This window comes from Anneissia japonica, unplaced genomic scaffold (genome assembly GCF_011630105.1).
Source record: "Anneissia japonica isolate Jap-2015-1 unplaced genomic scaffold, ASM1163010v1 scaffold16202_len33968_cov106, whole genome shotgun sequence".
NCBI lineage: Eukaryota > Metazoa > Echinodermata > Crinoidea > Comatulida > Comatulidae > Anneissia > Anneissia japonica.
Window position 1 is genome coordinate 1 of NW_022745692.1, and position 11,432 is coordinate 11,432.

The 11,432-nt window shown below is 38.8% G+C and overlaps 1 protein-coding gene across 1 annotated transcript; it reads right to left on the minus strand.

Moving 5' to 3' along the window:
* Positions 1-691: 691 nt before the first annotated feature.
* On the minus strand, positions 692-2,188 carry LOC117120024. Its single transcript, XM_033265024.1, has one exon. It carries the CDS (start codon positions 2,186-2,188, stop codon positions 692-694), a length of 1,497 nt encoding a protein of 498 aa, XP_033120915.1.
* Positions 2,189-11,432: the final 9,244 nt, after the last annotated feature.

Sequence of the window (11,432 nt, forward strand, 5' to 3'; positions counted from 1 at the left end):
GAAGATGATGATGATTCCGTACAATAACAATAGGTGATCCGCTAGTGTAGCGGATCACCAATAAAGCGTTAGCAACGTAGCCTAGTAACCAATATAGTACTACTATACTGAGATAGGAGACAGCACACTCCCCGCCTGGTATACAGAGGATACCACTACTTCTAAACAATTAAACTTTAAAGGCGAAATCTTAAACAGTACTAAAAATATTTAAGTTAAACTCTTTAAAACATAAAAAGTTCTGCATTTCCAAAATTACGAAAATAATAAGATAAGGCCTAATAGATTCATATTGGGACAATATCTAACACATGTCTTCAACGGGGATGAGCAGGATCAGTTCATGCACTGGTCGTGAAGTATCTTGGTAGAAGAACCATCCCTGCAAACTTTTATATCCACTTTGCGCACCAACTTGTCGCTACTCTCGATAGCCTTTGTGACTCTACCCATTGGCCAGTTGTTTCGATGGATCTCCTTCTCTTTAATTAAGACGAGGTCTCCTTCCTTCATGCAGCGGTTGACACGGTGCCACATTCTTCTTCCTTGTAGGAGTGGAAGGTATTCGTTTTTCCATCTTGACCAAAAGGTGTCAGCTAGGTATTGAACCCTCCTCCATTGTTTCCCAAATAAATCGTTCTTGGAGTAGTTGCCAGTAGGAGCCCCTGCGAGTTTTTGTGTTAAAATCATATTATTTTGGTGTCAAAACGTCTGGTGATTGAGGATCATTCGGAACTGGTGTAAGTGGTCTGGAGTTCACGATTGCTGTCACCTCGGCCATAAGGGTAGTTAGAACTTCATGGGTTAGTTGAATCGGACCAAATTCAGCAAACATATTGTCTAGGATGCGCCTAGATATGCCTATCATCCTTTCCCATGTTCCCCCCATATGAGATGAATGGGGAGGATTGAAAATCCATTGACAATTATTTTCAAGGAGGTACTTCTTGATCTTCTGGTCAGTAACGTCCAAAGGTATTCCAATCTCGTTACAGGCGCCGACGAAGTTCGTCCCACAGTCAGAACGAATTTGTTTTGCCGGTCCCCGGATGGCTAGAAATCTTCGCAATGCATTGATAAAACTTGACGCTTCCATGGATTCTGTAACCTCAATGTGAATAGCACCGCATGACATACATGTGAATAGGACAGCCCATCTTTTTCCTCGTGCTTGACCTCCTCTGGTTTTGCGTGTGGACACGACCCAGGGCCCGAATACGTCGAGGCCTGCATATCTAAATGGGGGTGCAGGGGAAAGCCGCTCGACAGGTAGATCTGCCATCTTTTGAATCTGTTCTTTGCCTCTGCACTTTCTACATCTAACGCACTTGTCGATAATACTGATAACCCTACTCTTCTCTCCAACAATCCAATATCCTGCACTTCTGATTGCTCCACGTGTGAGGTGTCTCCTTTGATGCTTAACTTGTGCGTGATAATAACTGATTAATAAGTCAGATACATAGTGGGATCCTGGAATAATTATAGGATGAGCAGCACGTTCTCCAATTCCAGCATTACTGAGGCGCCCACCGACACGAAGAAGCCCTTTGTCATCTATATATGGATCTAGCTTAATGAGTGGACTCGCCTTTGGAAGTGGTCGTCGGCTTTCTAACAGGTCCAATTCTGCTTTGAACACAGTATACTGGGTAGTGCGTATAACAATTTGACTTGCCTCAGCTAAGTCGTCTGGTGTGGTTGATGACGTGCAAATATGCCAACCTTTGAAGCTTTTAGGTTGTGTTGGCTTGTTGCCGAATGAACGTGTTATATGGAGTAGGTCATTTATTGCTCGTAAGAGTTTGAACCAATCAGAGAACCTGTGAAACCTTTCTGCTCCGAGTCCCGAGCTTGGCTGCAATTTTGTAGAATAAGTCTTAACCACGGGTCTAACTTCGGGGTCTTCTTCTTGAATTGGAAATTCGGTTGGTTGAATATCTGCTGTAGCGCCTTTGTTACGGAGAAATTCAGGGCCTTTTAGCCATTCAGAAGACGCTAGTCCAGACGAGGTAATACCGCTAGAAGGCAGGTCGGCTGGATTCTTGTCTGACTGTATATAACGCCACTGTACTGATTGTGTGGTGTTGAGTATACGCTCTACTTTGTTGCTAACATATACATAGAATCGCCTGGTTTGATTTGATATATATCCGAGTACTACCCGGCTGTCCGAATAGTAAACCATCTCGTCCAATTTTAAGTCGAGTTCGTCGGAAATAAAGTCGGCTATTTCTGCGCCCAACACTGCAGCGCAAAGTTCCAGTCTTGGTATTGTAGTCGCTTGCTTCGGAGCTAAATTTTGCTTTACCAAGTACAAAACTCACATGGATGTCTTCATTTGCGTCGATCACTTTGAGGTAGCTGACGGCTCCAATAGCATGGGTCGACGCATCAACGAATTTATGTAATTCACGCATTTGCTTGGGTACTTGGAACAGGTGTGTATGCTCGAGGAATGTAAGTTTCTGCCAAGATGGGTAAGGATGCGCGCCAATTGCGCCATGCTGACTGTGTGTGTTCGGGCAGAGGATGATCCCAATCAAGAGACTTTTCTATAGAAAACTAGACAGTTAACTATAGCAGGAAAAATAATATTAATTAAGACATTTGCAATATCCCAATTTATTTATTTGGCTTCGGTTATACATATTCCGCCCCACGTGGTTAAAACAATTGAAACTATTTTATATGATTTTATATGGAATAGCGGAAAGGGTATGGTCAAAAGGACCACATTAATTGGAAATATTGAAGAAGGAGGTTTAAATATGGTAGATGTAAAAAGTATGTTCAAAGCATTGAAAATAAAATGGATACAACGTTACAATGTAAATGACAATGCAGCATGGAGGTCTTTATTACATGCATTTTTGAATGAGCTAGGCGGTGACATTGTTTTCTATTGCAATATAAGTGCTGATTGTGTTCGTCGTTGGAAAAATATTCCTATGTTTTATAAAGATATGCTTAATGCTTATTTTGAATTAGTAACCCCTAATACAGCTAATGAGGGGTCACAATATATATGGCATAATCGAAATATACTCGTTGATGGTAAACCACGCTACTATAAACGACTCAATGAAATTGGTATATGTTTAGTTAGTGATCTCTTTTATGAAAATGGTAAAATCGTCCCTTTCAATGCATGGTTAGGAAAGGGTTTAAGCACTAGTAATTATATGCACTGGAGAAAGATTATATCAGCAATACCAACACAATGGAAACAAAATATGAAATCAGGATTTTTACGAAAAGGGTATAAGGAGGGGTTTTATAGTAAAAGGGTTGAAAGAAGACAAAGATTTAGAATGTATGAGTACAAAAAATATATACAGAGTCTTAGTAGAAAGAATATATCAAGCACCAACATCACAAGATAAAATGCAGAACCGATTTTGTGTCGATAGCGACAAATGGAGGGGTATTTATAAATTACCATTTAATTGCTCACAAGAGACAAAAATTAGGATCTTTCAGTATAAAATAAATATGAATTATCTGCCAACTAATAGTAGATTATTTAAACTGAAGATTATAAACAACGACATGTGTTCCTACTGTCATTCACGTGTTGAAACAATGTCACATCTATTGGTTGAATGTAATATTGCAACAGAATTATGGGATAAGTTTAGCCAATGGTGGGAAAACATATCAAACACAAAGATTAACCTAGACCACAACTCTATATTATTTGGTTTTAATACTGAACACCCTCATCTGCTATTAAATTTATGTATTTTGTTAATTAAAAAAATAATATTCAGTTACATATTTGCACAAAGAAAACCTTTGTTTCACGTCTTTTTGAATCGCTTAAAATTTAATTATAAAGTTGAAAAAAATATTGCCTTTAAAAGAAATACAATACTTAAGTTCCAGAGAAAATGGGAGCTATTAAAGGATAATTTATAAAGAACTCTCTTAAAAATTGTGTGAAAAATGTTAATCAGCAAATTTTGTGCTTTTGGGTACTGTGTAAAAAAAAGAGAAAATAATAGGAAAAATGTATTTATTTGTAATTGTGTAATTTTAAATTCAACAACTTATTGTTAGTGATTTAAAGAAATTAGGCTAAATACATAATGTTACCGTAATATCATGATGTATGTATTGAAATTAGTCTTTTTTAAATAAGTTAATATTATTAAGAATTAAGAAATACAGCATTTGTATTTTAGTAAGAAAATTGCCATTCTCTTGTTTAGTTTAGTTTAATTTATTTTAGTTTTGTTTTTCTAATTTTTTAAATACTTATTTTTTTTATATCAAATCGAATCGTCTTGTATTAATTTCAGTTATAATGGGTTTTTTTTCCCTCGTTTTTGTAACTATTAATGTTCATTGTGTCTTGAAATGAATAAAAAAAAAAAAAAAAAAAAAAAAAAAAAGAGACTTTTCGCTGGTCATCTCTCTCAGCAACAGTTTCCCCTGAATTAGGACTGGAGCAGCAATACCAATAGGATCGTAGATGCTGTTTATTTCGGCTAACACTCCTCGTTTGGTGGAAGGTCTCTCTTCTTCTCCAATTCTGAATGTGAACACGTCACGCTTTAGGTCCCAATATACTCCTAAAGACCTTTGGATTGGAGGTGCTTGTACGTTGAGATCTAGGTCACGCAGGTCTCCTGCGTGGTCTTCGCTGGAAAAGGCTCCCATTACTTCGACATTGTTGGAGGCAATTTTGTGAAGACGCAAATTTGCAGTTGCTAACATTGCCTGAGTGCGTTGTAGCAGGTCAATAGCTTTGTCTGGAGTGGGGAGAGCTTTTAGACCGTCGTCAACGTAGAAGTTACGGTTCACGAATTCTCGAGCATCTTTGCCAAACTTGTCTTCAGCATCCTGGGCAGTCTAATTGCGCAAGCCAAATGTTGCGACAGCTGGTGATGGTGCATTACCGAATGTATGGACTTTCATTCTATAATCCACGATTGCTACATCCGGATTGTCATTCTCGAACCATAGGAATCTAAGGTAGTCTCTATGGTCTTCTTTTACTTGAAATGAATGGAACATTTGCTCTATGTCTGCTATGACTGCGACGACGTCATCCCTGAACCGTAATAAGACGCCTAGGAGGTTATTAGATAGATCTGGTCCAGTCATGAGCACGCTATTTAGAGAGACACCATGATAATCCGCGCTTGAGTCGAATACCACTCGGATCTTGTCTGGCTTCTTCGGGTGGTATACGGGAAAGTGAGGCAGATACCATCGCTCTCCATCACCGTCGGAAACTACTTGTTCCGCGTGACCCCTAGTAATCATGGTTGTCATGAACTGTAGATACTGGTCTTTCATCTTTGACTTTCTTGAGAAAGACTTAAGTAGGGAATGAAATCGTTTCATCGCATCGTGACGGTTGTTAGGTAACGGTGGTCTGGAAATGCGGAATGGGAGTGGAGCGACCCAATTCCCACTCTCACTTTTTGAGAACTCGGATGCCATGATCTTTAAGAACTGTCTATCTTCTATGGAGCTACCGACTTTGTTATCAAACTTGGACACACGAAAAACGTCCTCCCCCGGGTTAGGCCATCGTCTACCAGCATAGTGCGTTTCTGGATCTGGTGGGTGGGCTGGGTGTGAAATGGTTTGTACATGACTCGAAACAGGAAGGACGTCCGTTCGGGAGGACATGGGTACGGAATGTATTGACAGTGTTACTATGGTGCGCTTTTCCTATGCAAACTTCTCCGATCACCACCCAGCCTCTAGTCTAGTCTAGTCGATGTCCCCATGGTGAGTTGTTATGTCCGTTGCGAACTTCACGGACTTTATGGACTTGTGGTGCATCTCGCCCCAGGAGTATTAGTATATCTGCGTCTGGGTCAATTTTCTGAATTTCCTTCGCAATTGACTTCAGATGCGGATGATGTTCTGCTACTTCTGGAGTAGGTATCTCCTTCTTACAATCGGGAATCGCATTACATTCAATTAAGGGTGGAGCAGGTATGGGTACTTGACCGTCGACGGATTCTATAATAAGTCCTGTAATACAACGACCAACTGTGTTCACCACCCCGGAACATGTCTTAAGCGTGTATGACATCGATTCACTTTTAACCTTCAACAGGTCGAACAGCTTGGATTTGGCCAGGGACTTGTTACTTTGATCATCTAGGACGGCATAAGTGGTAATCACGTTTTAAGGATTGCCGTCGATATATACTCGTGCCAAACATATTTTGGAGCAAGATCTTCCAGATGGCTTGTTGCGGCAAACTTGGGTGCATTTCGCTCCCCGCCATGCGCTTCGTCGGCATGTGTGTCAACGTGGAGGAAATCTTTGTGCCGATTACTACCACATATTAAACACGAAACCGTAGCTTTACAGTTTCTTGCAATATGGGCTGTGGATGCCACACACCGATAACAAATCTTTGAATCCCTCAACAGTGAACGTTTTTCCTTCATCGGCATCTTAAGGAACGCTCTGCAATCAGTCAGTGTATGAGGAGTCCTGTGTATAGGACATTTGGTATCTATGTCTATACCATCTGATGCCGGATTGTCATGAGCCTTGGCAACACCAGTCAATTTTGTCAGAACGTTAGTGCGATATGGAGATCTGGCAGGACCACTCAGCCTTCTTGGGTTAACATGTGTTCTCGATTCTACCTCGTGGGTAGACAGCATAAGACTTTTGTCGTTTCGTTCTTTTCCAAAGTCTTTGACAAACTTAGAAAAGAAATTAAATGGTGGGAATTGACCTTCCTTCTGTTCTTTATAGTGGAACGCTTGTGTATTATTAGCATTATGAATCGAAGACCACTCTTCCTCCATACAACGTGTGGGCTCACACATAGCGGAGCGAATTTTGTTCAGCTAAATAAAACTGGAGTTGCAGCTGGTAAATCATACGAAATAATTTTCTAAATCAGGCTGCTACTGGGAACAAACAATATAATGTATAAATCAAATACAGTAGATAATAATTCAGTACTCAAGGGGGCAGCTGGCTTGAAAATGTTATAGTGATTTGTTTGCTTAAGCTGCCCCCGACCATCTTTTGGTCAAATAAATAAACTGAAAAACTCAAGAACATGATGTAATAAATCGTATCAAACATAGTTTTTCAACGAAAGATATAATGAGTGTTATAATGCAAAGTTGAGAAAGTTTTAGAGCCCATGACCCAAAAAGCAACTTGAGGCATGATTTGCTACCGATGGTTTGGCCATTGTTCGGCTGCACCAATTAAACACCCATAAACTTGTTGCTTGTTTGCTTACATTTTAAATTGCTTGTATATTTAAATAACCTTTTATTTTGTTTTTGAGGCAATCGAATTATCATCCCCTCATCTTGGAAATAGAAAACATTGTCGGGGAAAAGAAGATTAGCTTGTTGGTATCTAAATTCTTAGCGAGTTGTTACCAGATGGCTTGTGTTGGAGGAAATCATAAGATAATATTCCCTCTCCATTCTGTATTTAATTGTTTTGTATCTGTGTCTGCTTCATCCAAATTTGGCATAATGATCTACCATAAGTTTTCCTTCATTTTGGCATAATTTGGCATCATTCTCATCCTTTTTATAAACCTCTGGCATAAGTAAATTCGCCTGGCTGGTCATTCTTTAAAGAAAAAAAAATCGCTGACTAATGTATAATAGGCCTAATGTTCTTTAATTTTACCTTGTAAAATAAGCCAGTTCGTTGTTTTGAACTGCGCCGATGGCCGTATGTGTGTTAAGTATTTATGGCGACAGTGGCGGATTCAGGAATTCAAAATAGAGGTGGCTGGGGAGGTACTTTAACAAATGGAGGATCTATACCACCTCAGCCCCCACTATCATGGTTGGGGCTGAGGTAAGAAAATTTGTGATTATGGTATCTGTAGATGGCCGGAAATAGCACTTCCAGACTTCGAATATCTTCCACTTCCAGAATTTGAATATAATTTGTTTATATCTCCATTTTTTAAAAAGTTTTATCAATTTAGGGGGGGTGGGGGTGGGGGAACGGACCGGCTGCCCCACCACTTCCTTGTAACCGCTACTGATTGACTTTTATTGAATAAGAGAATTACTATCAATCGTATGTTTACAGGGATTAAGCCTACAAATAGGAAATGCAAATTACACAACCATTTGAAGATCGCAAATCCTAACTCTACGTATTATACAGATATGAATAAGAAACTGTTTTTAATTTTACTTATATTATGCCTACTGGTTTCTAAAAACTATATATAAAGTTGGTGTACATTTCGTAATTCAGTGATGATCTGTTAGCTGTAAAGCATTTGTTATATTGCATTGTAAACGTCAAGATAAAAAAGATTTGCAAATATCATCTGAACTGTATTAACGGATTATTAAACGTTGTAACAAGTCAGATAGGCCTTTGTACAACAAATTGGACCAGTTTATTAGGCCTACTTCAGTAACAAGCGCCCCTCTCAAATGTAGACCTATTATTATCTTATAGTATTTGGTTATGAGCTGAACACATGAGTGACGCTCCTTTCAAATTCGATAACACATTCACAAATAGTTACTATTCGTTTTACATTTAATATTTACATTTTCAATTCCATCAATGAGCAAGTGTTCCTTGTAACTAGTGGTTAAGTAATATTAGAACACTGTACAATGAATTTCCCACGCTAAACGAATATAATACTAATCCTCTCGTTTCCTGAATCACAAATTGTTAAAAATTCACTTTAAATGCAGTTAAACACAGCTTTAAGTACAGTTATTGTAAAAATGCCTCAGAAATATAAGCAGTGAAATTTAAATCAGGAAACGACCTGCGAAAATATAGATTTCTGGCGAATCAAAGCATATTTATTTTAAGTGTAATGTGGTATAAATAAAACAACACGATTACAAGTAAAGCTCAGTTTCTATACATACAACCGTTCACCCTGTTGGCGACAGTTGTCGGGAAGGTTGAACCATGATGAATTTTGACGATTGCGTTGCAGACGAATCAGGGTGCATTTCTAGTTGCCCCGAAAGCAATCGGGAAGGCACCCCTAATCGTCTGCAACGCAGTCGGCAAAGTTGAACCAGATTCAACCTTCCCGACAACTGTCGGCTACTGTCGCCGATGGGTGTCTATAAAACGAAGACCGAAGACCGAAATCCCAAAATGAAGACCCCTATTTTTTTCTCTTTCATTTTGATGATAATACGCCAGGCTATCACAAAATCAAAATACGAAATTTTTTGGGCGTCTGTTTGTGAAATTTTCAAGGGTCTTCGTTTTATAGACACCCTATATGGCTGTCTACAAAACGAAGACCGAAGACCCGAGAAACGAAGACCTCCTGTTATTTCTCAATAATCTTATTGAAAGTATTTCAAAATCATGGCGTATTATCAGCAAAATGAAAGAGAAACAATAGGGGTCTTCGTTTTTGGGTCTTCGGTCTTCGTTTTATAGACACCCTGTCGCCGATTATGTATGGAAACTGACCGTATAGCTAGAAGGCAATTCGTAGGCCTACGAAGTTAATATTATAATTATTCTGAATGGTAATTAAAGATCAATTGTTAAATTAATAAAAATAAATATTAAACCACTATTAACTATTAATCATTTGAATGAATAACGGCACTCTTGTAAAGGAGAATTAAGAGTAAAATAATGATCATGAATAACAAGAATGCTGTAAAAACGTGTCTTGTTTTGCTTGATGGAATAATAATAATAAATCACAGCAGTTTGTAGCAAAATCATTGCTGATGGATGTGAGCCCTCTAGAGTTTGTTATTGAATTCAGCGACAGCGGCCGTGAAAAATACTGAAAAACAACAATGTTGAAGTTTAACAATGTTTAATATCTCAGTTGAGACTAATAATATGACAGCACACAAAATATCAAAAGTATCGATGATGGTTCAGAGCCTTTAGCTGAGAGAGAGAGAGAAAAGGTTATTAAGTCTTAAAGTCTGTAAGTGGTCCGGAAACTAGCGTCGCGACTCAAACATTTACGGGACTTGTGATCAGTTAACGAAATTTAAGTCTCGGGTCAATATTCGTGGGTCGTTTTATCATTAATCTTCTGCGATGTTAGGTAACTACAATTAATAGATTTATGTATGAACCTATTATGTCCATGATTTATGTATTACCTAGCCCAGGGTTAGCGTCATGCTATCTCGACTGTTCCGATGTTGTTGATGGAACATGTTGGAGGGGGCCAGTAGCCCACCAAGATATACTGTAACTTTCTAGGGGTTGAGTGGGGGGGGGGTTGTAGGGGTAATAAAGCCTCAGAAAGGCCGACAATTTAATACTTATTTAATTAATTTTAGAGTTCAACCAATTCAAATAATGCAGTAGGCCTAGGCCTATATAGAATTTTTTTGATGATTTTTTTTTTGGCACAGGATGGTGAAGAGATCTGGGTCTTACCTTCGTTCTCCTTCGGGTGTCACGGCCTTAGGTTAATACATACGATTATCTAATATACTATTTTAATAATTGGTTTTTTCCGGCTTCTTTGACTCCTAGGTACAGTACATTACGTTAAACTGAACAGTTACGGTATTTTATTGCGGATTATCTTATATCGCTATATCATTAGTTTGCCTTTTGTACGGAAAGCCAACAATCTTTTAGGCCTGAGGCCTATGAGGTGGGATGCTTAGGACACCCCAGCCACCATTGTATTTGCTTAACTGTTACTACAATATTCCTGTATGTTCAGGTTTGGCCTACCGTTTAGTACTGGTGCTTATTTTGCATAGGTTTCATCGACATTCTGATTACTCAGTTTAATCATTTTAAGCGCTAATTTGATTAAATTTACGTCAAAAACACTCCTATGGAAAACTAGCAAGACTTGTAATAAAATTTTACTGTTTTTCTATTCCTCAAAATGTATCTAAACCGTCTTGAAAAGGGTAGAGTTGATGTGGTCACACCTTCGTTTTCAGAAGCATTATAAATTATCACAAACGATTCTGGAAAAACATAATATTCGGAATTCAAGATAAAAATGGTGGTCAAATTCTCTTAAATTCACTTTTCGCCAAGTTTATGAAAGAAGCAACTTAGTTAAAATAGTGTCAAAGGCCCATGGGTCTGGTCCACTACCGCAGTTTAAGAAACGCAGCGTCAGTCATGAGCAGGCTTGCCGAACCGCCTCAGGCCGTATTGAGGATCTGATATGTAGGAAACTCACAATCACACGAGCATTGGCTTTGCGAAAAAATCTCGGAGCGTTTAGAGGTAAAGTAAGCGAAATTTACACCTCCAAGAAAGGAGGCACAATATTGAGCTTTTTCAAAGCACTTCCACCTAATTATCTCGCAGTTTAGGGTTTCTGAAATGACTTCAGTGTGGCAAGAAATATCCATTAGGACAAGATACACACCACGGGCTGCGTGTGTAGGTACAAGGTAATTTAACAAAAGGACGCACATCTCCGCTCTCGAACATAGCGCGTGCGTACAGTCCTTTGATC